Source organism: Rhinatrema bivittatum, chromosome 1 (assembly GCF_901001135.1).
Source record: "Rhinatrema bivittatum chromosome 1, aRhiBiv1.1, whole genome shotgun sequence".
NCBI classification, from domain to species: domain Eukaryota; kingdom Metazoa; phylum Chordata; class Amphibia; order Gymnophiona; family Rhinatrematidae; genus Rhinatrema; species Rhinatrema bivittatum.
In genome coordinates, this window is record NC_042615.1 from 728,219,310 (window position 1) to 728,242,506 (window position 23,197).

At 45.6% G+C, this 23,197-nt stretch overlaps 1 protein-coding gene across 1 annotated transcript in view; it reads right to left on the bottom strand.

Annotated features, from left to right (window-relative positions):
- The window catches only part of LOC115100791 (sodium channel protein 60E-like), a 147,378-nt gene extending 127,409 nt beyond the window's left edge, over positions 1 to 19,969 (bottom strand). The window contains exons 1-3 of the mRNA XM_029619674.1: positions 19,922 to 19,969; positions 19,366 to 19,615; positions 18,874 to 18,924 (exon numbers count right to left, since the gene is read on the bottom strand). Coding sequence (XP_029475534.1) covers positions 18,874 to 18,924; positions 19,366 to 19,615; positions 19,922 to 19,969 — 349 coding nt within the window. The remainder of the gene's footprint in view (positions 1 to 18,873; positions 18,925 to 19,365; positions 19,616 to 19,921) is intronic.
- Between the last annotated feature and the right edge of the window lie 3,228 nt (positions 19,970 to 23,197).

The following is a 23,197-nucleotide window of genomic DNA, read 5'->3' on the forward strand; positions in this document are numbered from 1 at the left end:
AGAACAGTGAGTAATATACTATTGTTGAGAATCCGCAGGCAATGTTGCAATGTACAAAGTTTTATTGTTTTTATTGGTCTTATCTGTTTAATATTTATAGTTTTTATTTACATTTCTATATTTTAACAGCTATGTTTTTTGTAATTTCTTTCTTTTAAATTTAGCTGTTTTTATCTTTTATGACTGAATGTAATTTCTTCACTGTATATTTATTTGTATTGTAAACCGCTGTGAAGGCTCGCTGAGACAACGGTATATAAATAATAATAAACCTTAAACCTTAATTGACTGAATGTCAGACAGTTTCTAGTGAAACAAAACCCCATCAGCTCATGAAAGCAGGGACTTCAGCCAACACTGCTATAAATACCTCTATATCTCCTGTGCAAATGCTGCATATTTCCAGGTTACCCAGAAACACATTTGAGAATGTAATATTTTAAGGATGTTGTTGTGTTAGAGTTTTGATGGAAGAACATTCACTGAAATCTCCTTTGGCCTGGATCATGTAATTACTTTTACTCTTGTAAATAAATGGACTTTTGTTGGAACCATAACTACATGCCTGAAGCCTGCTTTTATAGTCTGGCTTTTGGCTACTAGCTAGTAGCTATCAACATAAGTGCTCATTCTCATACACACACAGGGGTGTAGGGTGACTGCTGAAGTTAGTAGTGCATCAGAAAATTTGCTGCTGCCATGTGATCAACTCTCTGAGCTGCCTCCTCAGCCTGACATGATCAATAAAGGCCAGGCTCAAAGGGGCGGATTTTAAATGCCCTGCGCGCGTAAATCTGGCCGGATTTACGCGCGCAGGGCCCTCGCGCGCCGGCGCGCCTATTTTGCATAGGCTGCCGGCGTGTGCAGAGCCCCGGGACGCACGTAAATCCGGGGGTTTTTTAAAAGGGGCGGGAGGGAGCGTGTTGGGGGCGTGGCAGAATGACGCGGCGTTTCGGGGGCGTGACGCGGCGTTTTGGGGGCGGCGACGCAAGCGTGGTTTTGGCCCGGGGGCGTGGCTGCGGCCTCCGGACCAGCCCCCGGGACCGGAACATGGAGCGGGGCAGCCGGCCGGCGCGCGCAGATTTACGTCTGCTTTTCGCAGGCTCTCCCGCAAACTTTACTGTATCGGCCTGTTAGTAGGGATAGAAGCCCTGGCTATTTTTGATCATTTTAATAATTAAATGTAGGGTCCAAAAATAATGCTTCATGAACCTATGCTACTAATACTAAGCATGATTCTCTTTTAGAGGGTATTGGGTTTTTACTTAAGTAATTTTGCCTGCTTTTTCTCTTAGTCTAATTGCATTATTTGTGGAGTTGTTATTATTTATTGTGGCTTATTTATTATGCAATTTTGTATTGTTTTTCAATTATACTGTTTGTGTATTGATGAGTATGGGATTATGATTATTTATTTCATATTTAAAGGCAATTTTCAAAAGCCCTGTGTATGCTAAAAGTGGGAGAAATGCACACAAGTCGGGCAGGTGGGTGTCCAAGTGGATTTTAAAAGCCACCCAAGATGTGCGAATCTCCTGCTGTGTATACAAGTAAAACGTTTCTAAAAAGGGGTGGAGAGTGGGCATGTAGGGGCCTGGCCAAGAGATGTGTGTGTAAATACATGGGCATCCTTGTATGCAGCAGGGTCCCTTGATGTATACATTTTCTTCTACTATGAATGGTATAGTAAAACAAAAAAATATAGGCAAGGCAGCAGGGTTTTAAGGGTTGGGGCTAACAGGGGGGAAGGGTGGCTATTAAATTACTGGGAAGGTTTAAGTCCTATCCTTAAACTGGGTGAACTGGGAACAAACTGGGAAAATGGCGCATGGTGACACGGGTCCATTATAAAATTCCCCCACTTACGTGGTAGAAGTAGCATTTGCGCATACATGCACGTGTCCATTTAAAATTGTGCGCACATGTATGCATGGCAAAGCTATTTTATTACATTCGCACATATATACGTGCGTAGGTTATAAAATGGACACATCACTGGACATGTGTGCCCGCACGCCTGTCTAAAAGTTACTGACCCATTGTATAAATGGATTATAGGACTATGTTTATTTACTGTACATTATACAAACCTTTCCTCAGCCCTATCCCCAGGAAAGCATCTATTGAGGCCAGTTAAACACATACATGACATATGTTTGTAAGTTTAGCCACATAAATAAGGTACGTGTTTTTGTAAATTTTCTCTTGCTCTGTCACTCAGTACTCTTCTATGTATATAGCTGTTCAATTGTCTGTAAGGCGTTTTATGTTTTTTTATTATCTTTGTTATGTTGTATGCCACCTAGAACTCTGGCATTTGGGGCCTATAAATTCTCTAATAATTAAATATTGGGTAGGCAATTTTATAAAAGACCACTTCCATAGGTAAAGCACTGTTTCACTTGCGGAAATGCCAGAGAATTTTTATAACAGCCCATCAAAATTAGGCATCAAATATGCACATAACTATAGCAATTTTTAAAGCAAACTTACAAGTATAAGAACATTTCCTACTTTGAAAATTAGCCTGTCAAATTTACCCACTCATAATTATACCTGTTGTTGTGTATGTGGAAAAATATTGGGAAGGTTTATGTGCATATTTTTGAAAATGCTAAATAAAGTATGTAAATCCAAATCCCTCCTCAACTCTGCCCCTGGGATTATCTCTGCTCAGTCTGGGTAAACATCCATGCATACAGGACATACACATGTAAATGTACTCGCATATAGGGTGGGCAATGTTATAACAGGCCATTTCTGTAGGTAAAACTCCATTTTACCTATGGAAACACTATTGAAAATTTCCCTCCTTTTCTATATAGTTTCATTCATTGTTTTGATATCATGTTATCTTGTTTGTATTTTATTCAATTTGTTTAAGTTTTAGCTATTGCTGCACTCTACCCCAAGCTAATTTAGTAAAGACAGATGAAATAAATAAGTAAATAAAGTGAAGTTGCTTAGCTGTTACAGGTGTTCTCCATAAACAGCAGGACAAATCACCCACACTAGTGGGTGATGTGACTGGATGGTACCAATGCGGAACATACTCTTCCAGAGACCAGAAAAACCCAGAAGCTTTCTGTGCATGCATGGGTTCCTGCTCAGCTGCCACGGCACCAGTCTCCCTGCTTATTTTACAAGCTGAGCTTTAATTCTAAGGAGAGGTGGGTGGGATTGTGAGGATGATTTGTGTGGCTGTCAATGGAGAACACCTGTCACAGCTAAGCAACTTCACTTTTCTGTGGACAAGCAGAACTAATTGAGCTACGCAAGTGGGGATTCCCAAACTGAGTGTAATTTAATAATTTATCTTTAGTTTAACTGGAGGATTGCAACTCGGCGGGATAGAGAATGGAGGGAGAGTTGAAGCCGTTAAGTAAACAGGTTCTTAAATATTGTCTAACCCAAACTACGAGCCTTGTGGGAGTCCTCTTCGAGACAATAATGTTTGATAAATGTATAGAGAGAGGACCAAGTGGCTGCTTTGCAGATTTCTTGAAGCAGAATGAAGATGAGCTATTGAAGTTGAAGTTGCTCATATCTGATGAGCCTTAGTCTTACAATAAAGCTGAACTCCAAAGTTATTGTAATAGTGCAACATGCACTCAGATGACCAGGCAGAAAGTGTATGCTTCTTAACTGGTAGGCCTTGTTTAACTGAGTCATAAGAAAAAAAAAACAGGCAATTTTCTGTAAGGTTTAGGCCTCTCCAAATAAAGGAGTCTAAGGATGTCTTGGAAAAAATGTTGGTGGTACTACCATCTGATTTAAATGAAATTGAGAAATCACTTTTGGTAGAAATCTGGAATGCATTCTCAAAACTCCTTAACTTAAAAATGTGTGTATAGAGAGTATACATTACTAAGATTTGGAGTTCATTTATTCTATATGCTGAGATTACTGCAAGCAGAAATAATTTTTAAGAGAGAAATTTAAGCTTCACTGATGCTAAATATTCAAAGCTGAGAAAGTACTGAAGCTAATTAAAAAAAAATAGAATGGAAAAATCCATCTGAATTTAGCCGGATAAATTATCCTGGATATTCAGCAGGATAAACTTCTCCCTGAATATCCCTGATTAAAGTTATCTGGCTACCTTTAGCTGGATAACTTTAAACCTAACCAACTATCTTTTGAGTATTGCTAATTAGGTTTAAAATTATCTAGCCTTGCGTGGTTGGATACGTTTAGTCTTAACCAATTATATCGAAAAAAGAAAACAGCTAGTTAATGAGTGCTGCTGGTTAAAAAAAGAAGAAGCTTGCGGATTGAGTGGCCCTTCCCCAACCAAACTCTACATCATGGGCCCTGCTGGACCGAGCCTTCAGAACCCCCGCTCCCAAAACCCCTCTCACAGTCTATAAATTGTCAATGTGGAGGGCCTTTGGGCCCAGCCTCCCCCTCGCTCTCCCTGGTTCACCTTAATGTAGACAAATTTACCTTCCAGTGCCTCCTTCCATCCTTTCCACCCTCCCTGTACTTTGAAAATCAAAATAATTAGCCCAGATCATGTTACGCTGCCACTGAAACCCCAGTCCAGTACTTCATGGTGTTACTATCGCCTTTGAATTTTTTCCTTTAATTTGGAGGGATCAAGCGCTAATCCATGACATTTTTTTTTAGTATTTTGGGGCTTAGAAGGGTGGCGTATCAGGCCTGCTATATTTGGAATATAGCCGGCAGGGTCAGATTTCCCCTAAGGCCTACCTAGACCATGGCCTAGGGTGCAGCAGTCAGGGGGGGCGTATATACAGCAGAAATAATCAAACATTTACACATTTTTCAGTATTCTTTTGAAAAGGCCATATAATAAAATGCTGTTTTTTAAATTTATATCCATATACTTTAAATACATTGAGCGGTACATTTACGTTGCCCATCTCTACAGTTTGCGCTGTCTTGCTCAGTCACAGGCAAAAAGCATTTGCTCTTTCTCTCTCACACATTCAGTGGAAACCACGTGTTAAAGGAAAATTCCAGATTTGGCGTTACAATAGTGATTCCAAGTGATTCATTACGCTCATATCGCTTGTCTTCTACATATCTACTGATAATAGGTACGTAAAATATATCGTTACTATTTTTTTATACTGTTTTGTTAACTCAGGGCTGAAAGTCGTAAGCAGAAAAAGTTGACAGGGGGTGTTTGCCAAATTATAAGGGGGCTGCAATTTTTATTACAAAACATGAAACATACACAACTTATGGCTTGTTTATGCAGCATCATTTAATGTGGTGTAATGTAAGTTTGACACAAAATGCAAAACATTTCAATAAAATTCTATAATGTCAGATGAGAATCGATGTAAATGTTCTGCATTTTATGTCAATTTTATTTGCTGTTTTTTGTATCGAATACGCCATCTGGGTGAATAAGTTGAACTAACCAAAGAAGCAATCGTCGTACCTCATATCGGTTATATAGGCAGACGTCTACAAAATAAGCTGAATGCCCTTGCACTTCTTTGCATTGAAGCAGATTTAACAGATCTGTCGACTTCAATGAAACAATTGAAGCCTTTTCATGGACAAAAGCGCGAAGGAAGAAATTCTAGTAGATATTTAAGACGACTTGAAGAAATTCAATTGAAAGTTTTTTTTGTATGCGTTAATGCTATGCAATTTCAAAAGTAGTGCACTAGTGTAGTTTTGAATTAAAAATATATGGTTCAAAGATTATAAAGATTGTATTAAGTGCTTACATGTTTCAAAAATAAATGATTACATATTAAATTGAAGATTATAAATCAATTTTTGAGGGGGAGGGGGCGCAGAATTGTTCTTTGGCCTAGGGCTTAGAAATGTGTAAATTGGGCCCTGATAGCCAGGTAGGGTTATTATAGTCATCCAGGTAAATTTACCTGGATAATTTTAACAGTATATTCAGGCTAAAGTTATCCAGATAACTTTACCCAGATAATTTTAGCCATGTATATATATATAATGGAAGACGTATCCTGCTGAAGATCTGTGACAATTTATCTAACTTATTTTAGTTGGCTAACTTGTTTGCTTGCTGGCTTACTAATACAGTAAGATAGTAGCATAATACTGATGGCAGAAAAAGACTAAATGGTCCATTCAGTGTGCCCAGCAATTTTCTTATGGTAGTAACTACTGCTCAATGCAATTTGCCCCTATGTTTATGTTAATGGTAGTAAGTGCCATTCCATGCAGGTTACCCCCATGTGTCTATTAAGGGTAGTAACTGCTACTCCATGCCTTTTTTTTAAGGCTAGTAATGCTTACAATCAAAACCAAACCACTGTCAAACCCATAACAAAGCTCCTGCTAGCCAGCACTGGTGCGAGGGTCTCCAGCTGCTCTAGGCGGTGACATCACAGTATTACGTGTCTCTCTCTCTCTCTCTGTTATGATCCTGCTCGCTGAGCCCATCCCGCAAGCAGGCCCTCCACTCACCGCTATCATTGCTGTGCCGGCCCGACACTGCAGGACTCTTCTTGTGGCCTAGGCCACCCCCGGACCATGCTGCCACTGTCTTTCACCTCCGCGGCATGGAGTCACCACCCAACATCTTCTATCAGCGGCAGGAAGCTGACACCGTCCCTCCACCTCCATGGCATAGTGCCACCGCCGGGACTCTGCTCCTTTGCAGCCCTAAAGCCGCTGCAGATGTCCTCTTCAAGCGGCAGAAATCCGCCGCTGCTGCCTCTACTCACGTGGCCTGAGCACCGCCGTCGGGATCCTCTCTTTGCGGCAGAAAGCCCCTCTGGTCTTGCTCCATTGTGGCTGGGTAGCCGCCGACACCGATTCACCTCCCGGGCTCTCTAGCCGCAGGCATGCACCTCTTCATCATATTTAAAGGGTCAGAGGTGGGAAAAGCCCGCGGCCAAACCAGATGATGTCATCACCTTGTTCCTTAGTCCAGCCCTATAAAAGGGCTCAGCATCATTTCCTCGGGGCCTTCGACTCGGATTCCATGGTCATCTACGTTCCTCTTCTCCGGTCACAGTCCTCAGTGGTCTGCTCCTGTCCAGATGGCTCTGAGATCCATGTTCTTGATGTTCTTGGTCTCCTTCGTCTGATGTTCCTGGTCTTGTTCCTCATCGGAGCTCCTTCATCGTCTGTTCCATGTCCAGTAGTCCTGATGTTCCATGTCCAGATGTTCCTGATTTTCTGCGTTCCAGTCCTGGTCCTGAAGTCCTTATCCGTATATAACTAACTGTCTGAAATGATCAAAAGTTGCTTTAATTTTAAGCACTGTTAAAATGGTACTTTATTCATGATTCATGTACATTTTTTTACAACATTTTTTTATTATCAATATTTTGTCAATTTTTATACTAGACCTCAGAACTGGTAAAAAAAAAAAGGGGTCTGTATAACCTCTAATTTTTCAAACCAGTAAACTCAATCACAGGTCTTTATTGTCTCATGTTTTAAATTTAAAATAAAAATGTAATAATTTCAAATAGTTTTTTTTATGACAATTTATATTTTCCACTGGTGTTTCTCACGTTCACAGCCAAAAATGATGCATATCTTGATTTGTGTTCTTCACAAGTTTACACTGTCCCTTCGGGAAAAGAATCAAGGTTTTTGACTTTAGAAAGTCCGGTTTGAAAAAATGCCGGTATCACGGCTACTGGGCAATGATATCATTCACTGCTATGTTATTAAGCAACTTGTGCTCACAAAGTAAGCCCATAATCTTTATATCTTTGGCTTCTAATTAGAATGTGCAGTGGTTTCAGAAATTCTATAAACTGAAATCTGCCTGACATCAGATGGTAACAAATTCTAAACTTGTAACATGGTTGCTGGTTATCAACAGGTTTGTGTTACAAATCGCCGCCAAAGAACTTATCTGAAACTTGTTGCAATCTTTTCTTCTACTGCAACAGTGATGTTTGGCACTGATCTGTTGCAGTAAAAAATTGACAAAATATTGATAATAAGAAAAATTTTGTAAAAAAATTTACATGAATCATGAATAAAGTACCATTTTAACAGTGCTTAAAATTAAAGCAACTTTTGATCTTTTCAGACAGTTAGTTATATACGGATTTCAATTGGAGACTAACTGACCCTTTTTGTGCAGTCCTGAAGTCCTTATCTCCAGCTCTTCGTCCTGCTTCCAGGTTCCTTGCCTATCCACCTTTCCTGGCGTGCCACCATTGTGATCCATGACCAGCCCATGGAGGGCTGTGTAGGGTGCTTCATGGCACTAGGCCTGTCTTCATGTCTGCAGCGCAAGTCTCTAGGGATGTGAATCGTTTTTCAACGATTAAAATTATCGTCCGATAATGTTAATATCGTCTTAAATCGTTATAGAACACGATACAATAGAAATTCTAATGATTTATCGTTAAAAATCGTTAAATCGTGTTAGTGCGCACTAACGGGAGTTAGTGCGCACTAACTCCCAGTTAGTGCGCACTAACTCGATTTAGTGCGCACTAACTGAAAATGATACAAATAAACACTTTCCAGGTCACTGAAGGTCAGTTAGGAATGAATATGTGTTCCTATTGGCTGGCTGCCCTCTTATCTATTGATGTTACCAAGGTTACCACTGAGGTGATGGTTGGGGGGATGGGAAATGGAACTGGAAACTAACGAACACCAACAGAAAATGAAACAAAGTGTTCACACTTCCCAGGTCAGTAAAGGTCACTTAGGAATGAATATGTATTCCTATTGGCTGGCTGTGCTCTTATCTATTGATGTTACCAAGGCTAACACTGAGGTAATGGTTGGGGGGATGTGAAATGGAAACAGTTGGAAGCTTGACAAAAAAAGTAATGTAATGATCAGCACTCACGTGACTAGAACTTGTTTGTTTATTATTTTTGTTAGCAGGCACCTGAAATGCTAGTGCATGTTGAATTTGCCAATCACTGTGCATTTTAGAAAGGTGGTCCTGGCTGGAACTGTACACAGTTCAAATATATGTAATTGATTGTTGGTAAGTGTAGATTTTAAGTGATTTTCCTGCACACAGTGCCCTAACCCTGGCACCAGGGGTGTTGTGATCTTCCTGCACACAGTGCCCTAACCCTGATACCAGTCTGAGACAGCTCCCTCCCTGCATTACTAGTGAGAGGCTGGCTTCACAGACAGGGGGGAGCTGCCGGACCCTCACTCCTGACTTCCCCCATGTCCCAGCTAGTGAATGGTGTGTGGGTGAGGGGGGGGGGGAGGATGGTGAAGTCTGAGACAGCTCCCTCCCTGCATTACTAGTGAGAGGCTGGCTTCACAGACAGGGGGGAGCTGCCTGACCCTCACTCCTGACTTCCCCCATGTCCCAGCTAGTGAATGGTGTGTGGGTGAGGGGGGGGGGGGAGGATGGTGAAGTCTGAGACAGCTCCCTCCCTGCATTACTAGTGAGAGGCTGGCTTCACAGACAGGGGGGAGCTGCCTGACCCTCACTCCTGACTTCCCCCATGTCCCAGCTAGTGAATGGTGTGTGGGTGAGGGGGGGGGGGGAGGATGGTGAAGTCTGAGACAGCTCCCTCCCTGCATTACTAGTGAGAGGCTGGCTTCACAGACAGGGGGAGCTGCCGGACCCTCACTCCTGACTTCCCCCATGTCCCAGCTAGTGAATGGTGTGTGGGTGAGGGGGGGGGGGGGGGAGGATGGTGAAGTCTGAGACAGCTCCCTCCCTGCATTACTAGTGAGAGGCTGGCTTCACAGACAGGGGGGAGCTGCCTGACCCTCACTCCTGACTTCCCCCATGTCCCAGCTAGTGAATGGTGTGTGGGTGAGGGGGGGGGGGGGAGAGGATGGTGAAGTCTGAGACAGCTCCCTCCCTGCATTACTAGTGAGAGGCTGGCTTCACAGACAGGGGGGAGCTGCCTGACCCTCACTCCTGACTTCCCCCATGTCCCAGCTAGTGAATGGTGTGTGGGTGGAGGGGGGGGGGGGAGGATGGTGAAGTCTGAGACAGCTCCCTCCCTGCATTACTAGTGAGAGGCTGGCTTCACAGACAGGGGGGAGCTGCCGGACCCTCACTCCTGACTTCCCCCATGTCCCAGCTAGTGAATGGTGTGTGGGTGAGGGGGGGGGGGGAGGAGGATGGTGAAGTCTGAGACAGCTCCCTCCCTGCATTACTAGTGAGAGGCTGGCTTCACAGACAGGGGGGAGCTGCCTGACCCTCACTCCTGACTTCCCCCATGTCCCAGCTAGTGAATGGTGTGTGGGTGAGGGGGGGGGGGAGGATGGTGAAGTCTGAGACAGCTCCCTCCCTGCATTACTAGTGAGAGGCTGGCTTCACAGACAGGGGGGAGCTGCCTGACCCTCACTCCTGACTTCCCCCATGTCCCAGCTAGTGAATGGTGTGTGGGTGAGAGGGGGGGGGGGGAGGAGGATGGTGAAGTCTGAGACAGCTCCCTCCCTGCATTACTAGTGAGAGGCTGGCTTCACAGACAGGGGGGAGCTGCCTGACCCTCACTCCTGACTTCCCCCATGTCCCAGCTAGTGAATGGTGTGTGGGTGAGGGGGGGGGGGGGGGGGGAGGAGGATGGTGAAGTCTGAGACAGCTCCCTCCCTGCATTACTAGTGAGAGGCTGGCTTCACAGAGAGGGGGGAGCTGCCTGACCCTCACTCCTCCGGGGTGATCTTCCTGCACACAGTGCCCTATCCCTGATACCAGGAGTGTTGTGATCTTCCTGCATGCAGTGCCCTATCCCTATTAATACCAGGAGTGTTGTGATCTTCCTGCACGCAGTGCCCTATCCCTAATACCAGGGGTGTTGTGATCTTCCTGCATGCAGTGCCCTATCCCTGATACCGGGATGTGTGCAAGAAGATCCCAACACCCCCGGTATCAGGAATAGGGCACTGTGTGCAGGAAGATCACAATACCCCTGGTATCAGGGTTAGGGCACAAGTTCTAGTCACATTGACTGATCACATTACTTGTTTTGTCAAGCTACCAACTGTTTCCATTTCCCATCCCCCATATACTGTCAGTGGGAAGCTTGGTAACATTAATAAATAAGAGGGCAGCCAATAGGAATACATATTCATTCCTAAACTGACCTTAACTGACCTGAAAAGTGTCAAATTGTATCATTTTCAGTTAGTGCGCACTAACTCTCCGTTAGTGCGCACTAATCGGAAAAAACGATTTTTAACGATTTTTTAACTAAAAAATCGTGCCTAACACGATTTTCTTGCCCTGCCACACGATTTCTATCGTTAAGACGATATGGAAAATGATTCACATCCCTACAAGTCTCCAGAAGGCCCTTGTTTTAATGCTGAAGTCTGTTCCTGAAATCCGATTCTTGAATCCTGAGTCTTGAATCCTGTCTTCAGAGTACCTTGTGCCTGCTTCTGTCCTTGCCCAAGATTCTGCCAGAACCTGCTCCTCTTCAGCGTGGTCTGCGACCAGCCACTGAAGGCTGTGTAGGGCATGCCTCGGTGCAGGCCTCTCCCGAATCTTCGACAAGTTCCCATTTCCAAGTTCCATTGCTTCGCCTGGAGTCTGCTTCACTTCCGGCGTGGTCCGCAACCAGCCATGGGTGGCTGTGTAGGGTGCGCTGCAATGCAGTACTCGCCCAGTACAAATGCCTGAATCCTGGATCCTTGCCTGAGACTTCCAATTTCCCGAATCCTCATTCATGTCTTCCAAGTATCCTGAGTCTTTTCCAAGTCTTCCAAGTTTATTTATTTATTTTATTTATTTTTGGTTTTTTATATACCGATCTTCTTGCATTGGATACAAATCAAATTGGTTTACATTGAAACAATTAAACTTGCCTGAGAGCATTACATAGAATGAAGAACATATAAGAACATTAAAATAACATGGTAATTGAAGTATTCATCTTATACAGATGCCTTGCAAAAAGCCATTGAAATTAACATTAAAAGTTAACTAACAGATGAATGCATCGAATGAAATTGGGCTAGAGTGCAAGGGGAGGACAGGCAGAGGGAGGACGCGGGGATGAAGGAAATGGGAAACAGAGGATCCAAAAATTGGTGGATTTAAAAGGAGGGTTAGAGGGTGGATTTATACCATAAAAACAAATCATAGTTGCCAAGGGAAGTAGTCTGTGAGCAATCAGGGAAACGCTAGGCTGAATAGCCAAGTTTTCAGTTTTTTCTTGAAGGAATGTTGGCAGGGGTCTTGTCTGAGGTCTGGTGGGAGTGTGTTCCAATGAGAAGGACCTGCGGTGGAAAGAGCCCTATTCCTTAGCGGGGTTTTGGCTTGAGGGACAAAAAGGGTGCCTTGGTAAGCTTTTCTAATCAGTCTCGTTGATTTGTTGGTGTTCTCGTAACCTCGTAAGTTCCTCGTAACCTCGTCTGAGTCTTCCAAGTATCCTGAGTCTTCATCTGAATCATCTAGTTCCAAGTTCCATGTCTTGTCTTGTTCCTTCCCTCAGCCTCCGTCTGGCCTCATGCACTCGCCGTTCCCATAACTTCCCAAGCGGCGGGTCCAGAAGGGCTACTGAGTGGCCGGAGGGCTATTCTTGAGACCAGCATTGCATTGCTGGGTCTCACTGGTGCATGTAGGTCCATTGGAGGGCTCAGCCTGTCTTGTTCCAGTTCCTGATGTTCCCTGCCTTGTTTCCAGTCCAACCTTGTTCCTGCTCCACCCGTTCCTGTACACACCAACTCCCACGGTGTGTCTTGGGGCTCCTCCCTGAGCCGTGCTGTGGCCCAAGAGCTCACTCTCTCCCAGGAGCAGGTGACCGTGCCTCCATTTTTGCTACAGGACTTTAAGGCCCTGTGGTTGTAACACTCTCTCTCTCTCCGAATCTCCAAAATCAGGTACCTCCATGTCGCATGCACCACCTTCTTCTGTCCTGCGTGCCACAACTACTCTCATCCCTCCTTTGCACATTTAAAAAATGGCACCCTTGTGTCCACTGATGGCACCCCACCAACTTCCAATGCCCTAGGTGACCATCTAGTTCCACCTAATGTTTGCACCGGCCCTGCTACTAGCAACACTTTTATGGGGTGAATAGCCTTCTTGATAGTTAAGGTATTGCTGATGGAACGTGCTTTGCTTTTGGACTTGGCCGTAGAAGCAATCCTGCATTTTATCCCTAATGTGAATGTATCAGAACCCCAGCTTGTAAAAGTCGGGCCCAGTGTTCGCTATCATTTGAATCCAATTCCTCTTTTTTGCCTCCACCATTGAAGCAAAGAGCAATGTTCCAGCTGCGTCAAAAGCATCAACATTAATTGGTTAAGGGTAATAGTTCACCTTGCCTTTTGTTAAAGGTACTAACTGCCTCTCTGTGCAGGTTATCCCCATGCACCCTTTTTTCAATTATCATGCACAAGCCTTTAGGGATCCACAGTGTTCATCACATACTCTTCTGAATTAATTTACAGTTTTCATCCTCACCATCTCTTCCATAAGGGCATTTCAGGAACCCACCACCCTCTCTAAGAAAAAATATTTCTTTATTTAGGTTTTGAGTCTTCCCCCTTGGAGTTTCATTTTATGACCCAGGGTTCTACTGTCTCCTTTACAATGGAAAAGGTTTGAAGTTCGAGCATCGTTAAAACCTTTCAGGAATCTGAAGATCTGTATCATATCTCTCCTGCAACTTTCTCATCCAGGGTGTTCATATTCAGATCCCTCAGCCTCTCCTCATAGGTCTTCTGATACAGATCCCATACCATTTTGGTCACTCTTTAGACTGCCTCTATCCTGTCTCTATTCTTTTTGAGATATGGGCTCTAGTACTGAACACAGCATTCCAGGTGAGGCCTCACCAAGGACCTGTACAAGGGCATCCTTTTTCTTTTTGGTTATTCCTCTCTCTATGCAGCCCAGCATTCTTCTGGCTTTAGCTATCTCCTTGTCACATTGCTTCGCCACCTTCAGATCGCCAGACACCAGCACCTCAAGGTTCCTCTCTCAGTCCATGCACATCAGTCTTTCACCCCCCTATCATATACAGCTGTTTTGAATTATCACACCCCAGATGCATGACACTGCACATCTTGGCATTGAATCCCAGCTGCCAAATCTTTGACTAGTCTTCATGCTTTCTTAAATCACTTTTCATTCTCTTTATTTATTTATTTATTTATTTATTGAGTTTTATATACCGCCATTCGGTAGAGCCATCACAACGGTTTACAAAAGTATACATTTTTCTTTACTCCTTCAGACATGTCCACTCTATTGCAGTTCTTAGTATCATCTGCAAATAGACAAAATAACCTTCTATCCCTTCTGCAATGTCACTCACAAAGATATTGAACAGAACCAGTCCCAAAACCGAAACCTGTGGCACTCCATTTAACACTTTTTTTCTTCAGAGTAGGTTCTATTTACCATTACATTGCAAACTGTCAGTCATCCAGTTTGCAATCCATGCCACTACCTTGATGCCTACTCCCAAGCTTCTCATTTTGTTCATTAGTTTCCTATGTGGGACCATCCACATAGGATGGTCCTGCATAAATCGCATCTAGCTCTCTACCTCAATCCTCTAGTCAACCAAATCAATAAGATCAATCAGATTTGTCTGACAGGAACTTCTCCTGGTGAATCCATGCTACTTTGGGCCCAACATCCTACTGGATTATAGATAGTTCACTATTGTAAGTTTTTGGCTGAAAATTAAACCCAACAGGAAAAATTAAGTCCTCAGTCAATTCATATTGCAGGCTTTAGTTATTCACACTCTGATTTTAATGAATTGATTGAAACCAATATCAAACTCCTATTCACTACAGCCTACCTGAGGAAAATATCTGGATTACAGGCAGACTTTTGGATGAGTTGCAGTTTTTGCCCATCTCTAATTATCTTCCATTTATATTTAGGTAACTTGCTTTTCACTGTACTTACCCTTTCCTTCTTTCACTCACCCCAAGAAGATTATAGTGAGCTGTAAGGCTTTGCTTCATGGAATCAGCTCTTAAAGAGGGAACAGTGACTGGACCTTACTGAACTCAGAGAACAGTATAATAAAAAGAAAACTCATGGCCTGATTATGCATTAGTAAGAATAGTAAAATGCTAGAATTTCCAATTATCACTTAATCTGCTCTGCCTCCCCTTGCCCCCTCCAAAAAAGTATATAGTACAATTTCATTTATTTATTACACTGCCGATCTACAATTCTTAGCAGTTTACAAAATGCATACACAATAACATACAAATCCATAAGACAAATAAAATAAAAACATGTAATAATAATAGTAAACATGTAATACCATCATATAAACACAATTTATAAGAATAAAAAAGAGATAAAAAGAATAAAATAATAATAATGAAAACCAACATAGAAAACAAAGACACCATTGCCCTGCATCATTTCAATGCAAACACATTCAATGATGATTTACATGATAGGAAGAAATTACTTTTTATTTTTTCCAAAATAATTTTTATTGGGATAAAACATGAACAGAGAACATGTCCCACACTAAGGCAGGTACGACCAAATATAGAGCACCTGATACAATGCAAATAGAGTAAGACAAACTGACAACAGCAAAACCTCCATCATGTCGCCATCCCATCTTATTTTCCATTTTCACCCCATACCCGTCCCACCATACTGCCAACCCGTACAACACACTCACCCCCATGCAAACCATATTCCATTCACACCACAACACTCTTCCCCGTTTCACCGCTGCCCCCACCCTCCCCCCTCCTCCCCAACTGAAACACGGGGTTGCGCCATTCAGGCTCATAGCCACCTGCCCGCAGCCCTTCTTAAACAGCTGCCGGCAACAGGGGAACACAAACCTGCCAGCAGGCCCGGTACAATTTGTCAGGCTTTCGCTTACCCAGAGAATGGTATTGGAATGATTATTACTGGATTTATTGCAAATTTTTAAAAAAGGATCTCTACATGATAATGCCTATATCTCGGATATACACCTTGCTGATGCTATTGATAGTAAGAAGATGTTGTGCTTGGAGGTGGACCCTTGTCCTGGAGCAGTGTAGAACGGCTCCCTGGTTGGACCCAGTAAGCACATGCCACCGGGTGGCAGAGCACAGGAGGAGACAGAGGCTAGCTGGAGCTTCACCACTGGAAGCCCGAGGTCCCCCCAGATGGAGCCCTTGGGGACCCGGGCCGCTTGGACTTAGGTGGGCCTCGCAGGGTCTCCCAGATAGGAAGTATAGAGGTGTGCTCACCAGGATCAAGGGTGCACGTCGATGTCTTGACTGGAGGGCTGAGAGATCAAGGAAGGCCACTACAGTGTCTGCGATGACAAGGCTAGGAGCAGGGCCAGAATCAAGGAGGCGAGATCAAGGATAGCCAAGGTCGAATTCCAAGGATCAGTCCGAGAGAAGTCAGCCAAAGCAGGGTCAAGTTCCAAGGATCAGTCCGAGAATGGTCAGCCAAGGCAGGGGTCAGGTTCCAGAGGTGGTCAAGGAGGCAGGCAAAGGTCAGAATCTGGGCAGCGATCAGCGTGGTCAAGGAAACAGGCAAAGGTCAGTACTGGAGAGTCAGTCCAAGAGGTACTACCTGGGGGAATGCAGGAACAGACAGACGCTGGAACACGAGGACACTGGAACATGAGGATGCTGGAACAAGGCTGGAACAAGACTGGAACAGGTTATGAGACAAGGAGACACACTCAGTACACACACAGTGTCGACCCGATTGCCAAGGCAAGGAAGTGCAGGCAGGCACTTCCTTTAGTAGTACGTTCAATCAGGGCGCGCCGCGGAGCTTGGACCTGCCCCTGGCCCTAGAAGGGACCAGGTGGTCTGTATGTGCGTGCCTAGGGGTGGGGCTGATGCCACGGAGGACGCCGAGCCCCATCGTGAGGCCTGTTACGCTGCATGAATCCGAGGCCTGGAGGAGCTTGCAGTTGCTGCTGGAGAGGCCAACCTGGGACCTGCAATGGAGTTGGAAAGGTGAGCAGGCCCGTGCACGGGCCGAGGGCAGATGGGGCGCACACAGTACCCTCCCTTCTAGACCTCCCTCTACGCGGGTGAGGTTTTTCAGCGTGAGCCCTGTGGAAGGCTCTAAGGAGGTCCTTGTCAAGGATATTGTGGGAAGGTTCCCACGAGTTCTCCTCGGCTCCATAACCCTCCCGGATAAGAGGTATTCCCATCTGCCTCAACGCCGACGGACATCGAGAACTTCTTTTACCTGAACAGTCATATCAGGTTTAGTGGAGATCCGGGGTGGTGACGGATCTCTTCGAGAGGGCCAGGATACGACTAGCGGCTTCAACAGGGAAACATTGAAGGTGTTATGAATGCCCGTGGCATGTGGCAGTTGTAATTGGTAGGAAACTGTTCTCACTCTCCGTAGGACTGGGAATGGGCCGATGAACTTCGGTGCCAAGTGGTGTGAAGGGAGTCGCAGTCTTATATGATGAGTGCTTAGCCACACTTTCTGGCCAGGACGGAAGAGTGGAGCGGGACGTCTGTGGGCATCTGAAGTCCATTTGGAGCATTCGGTGGCCTGGTTGAGGCATTCCTTGACTTGGTTCCACACCTGACAAATGGTGTGGGCCATGAACTGAGCGGCTGGCGAGGGAATAGAGAGGGGTACTGGCAGTGGTAAGCGTGGTTGTTGAGCAAACACCACGGAAAATGGTGATACATCTGTGGCAGCTGCAACATGGGTATTATGCGACAATTCTGCCCAAGGCAGCAGATCGGACCAGTTGTCCTGTTGGTCATTCACATATGAGCGGAGGAAAGTATTCAGGGTCCAATTGGTTCTTTCTGCTTGGCCGTTGGTCTGGGGGTGATAGGCCGACGTATAATTCAAGGTGATTTTGAACTTTTTACATAAAGAGCACCAGTACCTTGCAGCGAACTGTGGTCCTCGGTCTGAGATAATCTCTTTTGGGAGACCATGGAGGCAGAAGACATGTTTTAGAAACAATTTAGCCATCTATGGGGCCGACAGAAGGCTTCGCAGGCGGATGAAGTGACCCATTTTAGAGAAACGGTCAATGATAACCCAGATCACGGTATTGTTCTATGATAAAATCCGTGGATATACTTGACCAAGGTTCGGTGGGAGCTGGAAGCGGTTGGAGGAGACCTCATGGACGCCCTGTAGGGGGTTTCTGTTGGACACAGACAGGGCATGAATCTACATAGTTGCAGGAGTCTTGCACCATACTGGGCCACCAGTAGAATCTCTGCAACATCTTGAGGGTTCTGATGTCCAGCCAGCTTAGAGTTATGGGTCCACTGGAGAACCCGCTCACGTAATCTACGTGGAACGATGGTCTTTCCAGCAGGGATCATGATGGTCACTGCGAGGGATACACAGGCAGGGTCAATGATATGTCTTGGAACATCGGGAATATCTTCGGGTTTGAAGGATCTGGAGAGCGCAACTGCGCGGAGGTTTTTTGAGGCCAGTCAATAGCGCAGTTCAAAATTAAATCTCTCGAAGAACAGCGCCCATCAGGCTTACCTTGGATTCAGGAGTTATGCTTCTTTTAGGTGTTCAAGATTCTTATGATCGGTGAAAATGGTGAATTTGTATTGTGCCCCTTCCAACCAGGGGCGCCACTCTTGGAGGGTCAATTTGACCGCTAGGAGTTCCCGATCTCCGACTGTATAGTTCGGTTTAGTAGGTGAGAACTTGTGTGAATAGAATGAACATGGGATCAATGTACCCTTGGGAGAAAATTGACTTAACACTACCCCCCACTCCAATAGCTGATGTGTTGACTTCTATGATAAATGGGCGTCTAGGGTCTGGAAGTTGTAGGCAAGGGCCAGAGCAGAATGCTTCTTTTAGTGTATGAAAGGTGGCTTGTGCTTTGGGAGTCCACACATGGGTGTTAGCCCCTTTTTTTGTCATGGCAGTGAGTGGAGTGGCTAGGGTAGAGTAATTAGCAATAAAGCTTCTATAATAGTTCGTAAAGCTAAGGAAGCGTTGCAAAGCACGGAGGCCAACTGGATGGGGCCAGTCTCGGATACCTTGACGTTTTTCTGGATCCATGGAGAATCCTTTGTCAGAGATGATATACCCTATGAAGGGCAGACGGTTTTGTTTGAAAATGCATTTTTCCAATTTGGCGTAGAGTTAGTTCTCTCTTAGGCATTGAAGTACGGTCTTGACATGATCATGATGTCATTCTAGATCTTTTGAAAAGATCAGGATGTCGTCCAGGTATACGACTATAAAGGAATATAGGAGATCTCGGAGGATTTTGTTTATGAGATGTTGAAAGACAGCAGGGGTATTACATAGGCCAAAGGGCATCACAATGTACTCGTAGTGACCATCCCTAGAGTTAAAAGCTGTTTTCCAGATATCTTCTGGCTGGATAAGTACCAAATTGTACGGACCTCTCAGATCCAACTTGGTAAAGATCTGAGCCCCTTGGAGGCGATCAAAAAACTCGCTGATGAGGGTTAACGGGTATCTGTCTTTTTAGGTGATGGCATTAAGCCCTCTATAATCAATACAGGGATGTAGTCCTTCGTCCTTTTTCTTGACGAAGAAAAATCCCGCTCCAACGGGAGAGTCGGAGGGTCTGATGAACCCTTTTTCTAGGATATACTCGGACATGGCGAGGGTCTCTGGGCGAGACAATGGGTAGGTTCTGCCCTTGGGAGGCATCATAACTGGCAGATGTTCTATAGGGCAATTCAGTTTGCATAGTGGAGGTAACGTGTCTGCCTTCTGCTTCGAGAAGACATCTTCAAACTCGGCGTACTAGGTAGGCAACCCAGTAAGAGTGGTAGACTTCATGACGGTTATCATTGGGGATACTTGTTGTAGACAGGTCTTCTGGCATTTGGGACCCCATTGCACCAACTGCAGGGAATGCCAATCGAATTGAGGTCCATGGAAATGGAGCCAGGGCAGCCCCAGGATGACAGGGTGTGTTGAATGCTTCAGCACATAAAAGGACATCTCCTCCTCATGGAGAGTGCCCACGGTAAGGTGGACAGCCACTGTTCAGAGGGTGATAAGTCCTGGAAGGTGCTCTCCTTGGATGGATGCAATGAGGAGACTCACCTCCAGTGGCAGTAGAGAGATGTTCAGGAGCTTTGTGATGTCATCCATGATGAAGCTGCCACTTGCCCCTGTATCAACAAGGGCAGTGGTGGTGAAGGATTGAGACTCAATGCCAAGGGAGACTGGAAGTCGAAGTTGGGGGCTGGTGACAGTAGCACCCAAGCTCGGGACCCCTGCTGGGCTCAGGTGTTGGTTTCCCAGCCGAACCGGGCAAGATTGCCGAAGATGTACGGAAGCACCACAGTAAAGGCAGAGACCTTCCTTTCTCCGACGAAGATGTTCAGTCGAAGAAAGTCGCCCACGATTAACCTGAATGGGGTCTTCAGTATGCAGTGGTGGTGCCAAGGAAGCCTTGGATGGAGGATTTCTGGCACACGTTGGGCGTGGAGTAGGAGATCTCGAGGCCTTTACATCTAGTCACCCTTGCTGGAGTCAGAGGTCGATCTTCCCTGTGAGAGAAATTAGGTCCTCTAGAGACGTGGGAGTCTCACGGACGGCAAGTTCATCTTTGAGAGCACTGGAGAGACCATCTAGGAAGATGGCTTGCAGACATTCTTCTTGCCACCCGAGTTCAGTAGCCAGGGTCCTGAATTCCACCATGTACTCCGAGAGGGTTTTCAACCCTTGATGAAGGTGGCGGAGGTTATGGTTGGCTACCGCTTGGCGGCCCGGGTCTCCGAAGGTCTGCTTGAAGACAGTGACAAACTCAGACAACTGGGAGAGCATGGGGTCGGATCGTTCCCACAACGGAGAAGTCCATGCGAGAGCCTTTCCCTCAAGGCGGGAAAGGATGAATGTCACTTTCGTGGCCTCCTTTAGGAACAAGGAGGGTTGCAGTGCGAATTGCATGAAGCACTGATTAAGGAAGCTTCGACAGAGGCGTGGATCCCCGTTGAATCGAGGAGGTGCTGGGAGAGCCAATGTTGCTCTTGGTAGCAAGGAAGCCAACAGGCCCACGGGATTGGCCAGAGCTGTATCATGCAGCTGTGAAAGGAGCTCTTCAACCGAAGAGGCGAATGATTCCAAAGCCCGTCAATGTTCTTGGACTGTTGTGGCCAACCCTGGTAGGGCCCGGGAAGCAGGGGACTCTGCCGAGTCCATGGCCTTGGCAACCTGTTGCGCTTGGAGGTGGACCCTTGTCCTGGAGCAGTGTAGAACGGCTCCCTGGTCAGACCCAGGAAGCACAGGAGGAGACAGAGGCTAGCTGGAGCTTCACCTTGGGAAGCCCCAGGTCCCCTCAGGTGGAGTCCTTGGGGACCCAGGCCACTTGGCTTAGGTGGGCCTCGCAGGGTCTCCCAGATAGGAAGTATAGACGTGTACCCACCAGGATCAAGGGTGCATGGTTGATGTCTTGACTGGAGGCCTGAGGGATCAAGGAAGGCCAGTACAGTGTCTGCGATGAGAAGACTAGGAGCAGGGCCAGAATCAAGGAGTCGTGGTCAAGGATAGCCGAGGTCGAGTTCCAAGGATCAGTCCGAGAGAGGTCAGCCAAAGCAGGGGTCAAGTTCCAAGGATCAGTCCGAGAATGGTCAGGCAAAGCAGGGGTCAGGTTCCAGAGGTCAGACGTGGTCAAGGAGGCAGGCAAAGGTCAGAATCCGGGCAACAAAAAGCGTGGTCAAGGAAACAGTCAAAGGTCAGTACCGGAGGTACTACCTGGGGGAACGCAGGAAAAGACAGACACTGGAATACGAGGATGCTGGAACACAAGGATGCTGGAACAAGGCTGGAACACGAGGATGCTGGAACAAGACTGGAGCAAGACACGGAGGCAAACAGTGGCAAACAGTGGCAAACAGTGGCAAACAGTGCACACACGGTGTCGACCCAATTGCCAAGGCAAGGAAGTGCAGGCTGGCACTTCCTTTAGTAGTACGTTCAATCAGGGCGCGCCGCAGAGCTTGGACCAGCCCCTGGCCCTATAAGGGACCGGGCAGTCTGTGCGCTTGTGCCTAGGGGCAGGGCCGGTGCCACCGAGGACGCCGAGCCCCGCCGTGAGGCCTGGTGTGCTGAGGAAGGCCCGGCGACCTCCGCCGGGGGATGCCGAGGCCTGGAGGAGCTTGCAGCTGCTGCCGGAGAGGCCGACCCAGGTCCTGCAGTGGAGTTGGAAAGGTGAGCTGGCCCATGCGTGGGCCGAGCGCGGATGGGGCGCACAACAGAAGACTGTTTTATTGGCTCATATGGAGCTGCAGCCAATACTCTTTAACACTAGGTTTAAATTTCCTTGTGGAATTACTGGTCTGAACTGAAAACGTAATCATTTTACTCTCTTTAAGGATTGAGAGCCAGCTTACATGGAAGCCACAGAAATCCCTTTTATTCTGTCTCTGAAACAAAAAATTGCTGCCACTTGGACCTTTAAAGAATTAAGGACTAAAACCTTTCCTAAACCTTTCTGAAGGAAAGATAATATATCAGACATTTCTGCCTGACCTGGTAAAAGTGAATTCAGTTTACAATCTGCCTCAAATGAATGCCATACACAAACATATGCCAAAGATGTGGAATATTTTCTGGCCTTTAAAAGTGTAAAAGTGACCTAAAGTGAGTTTAACTCTTAAGAGCCATGCCATAAGAGAGAATGGAGATGAGTCTTCTATTTTTTATTGGACCCAGATGTAGGAAACCTCTGACTCCCAGTAAGTGTAGGGGTTGATTAACTGATAATCTCATTAGATCTGCATACCATGGTCTGTTTCGGCAATCTGGAGTTACTAGCACTACTAGTGCCTTCTCCTTATCTATCTTTAGACTCTGCCCTATCAAGGGTCATGGTGGAAAAGCATACATTAATTGTGCCATCCATCCTTCCATCAATTGGAGGCAGATAATACTGACTATACCAGTTGTGTATGCAAATAAATCTAGTAATGATGTAATAAAAAAAGGCTCTGCCTCCATCAGCTGGAAGCGGGATAAAACTCAATGGTTCCAGACTGGTGTAGCAGAAAAAAAAGGAAATGCTAATTTTGCAAGCATAACTCTTTTGAAAATTCACTCCATAGCTGCATCAAGAGAGGAAAATTTCAGACAGTGAGCCAGCCAATATGAGTAAAATGATTTTGAATCATGTAAATCACTTTGAAAATGTCCTTGGAAAAAGAAAGTGCAAATGTCCTCAGCTTTTGTATTTGTGGCAGTTTTCAAAGTGAAGGTCTGCATGTACTTTAGCTTTCAAAATTGGTGCAATGTCCTTGGACTAAAAGCATTCATGTACTGGGCGAATTGGCCTATAAGTTGAACAGACATCCCCTTGGTGGGACAGTGCTGCTTAGTCAG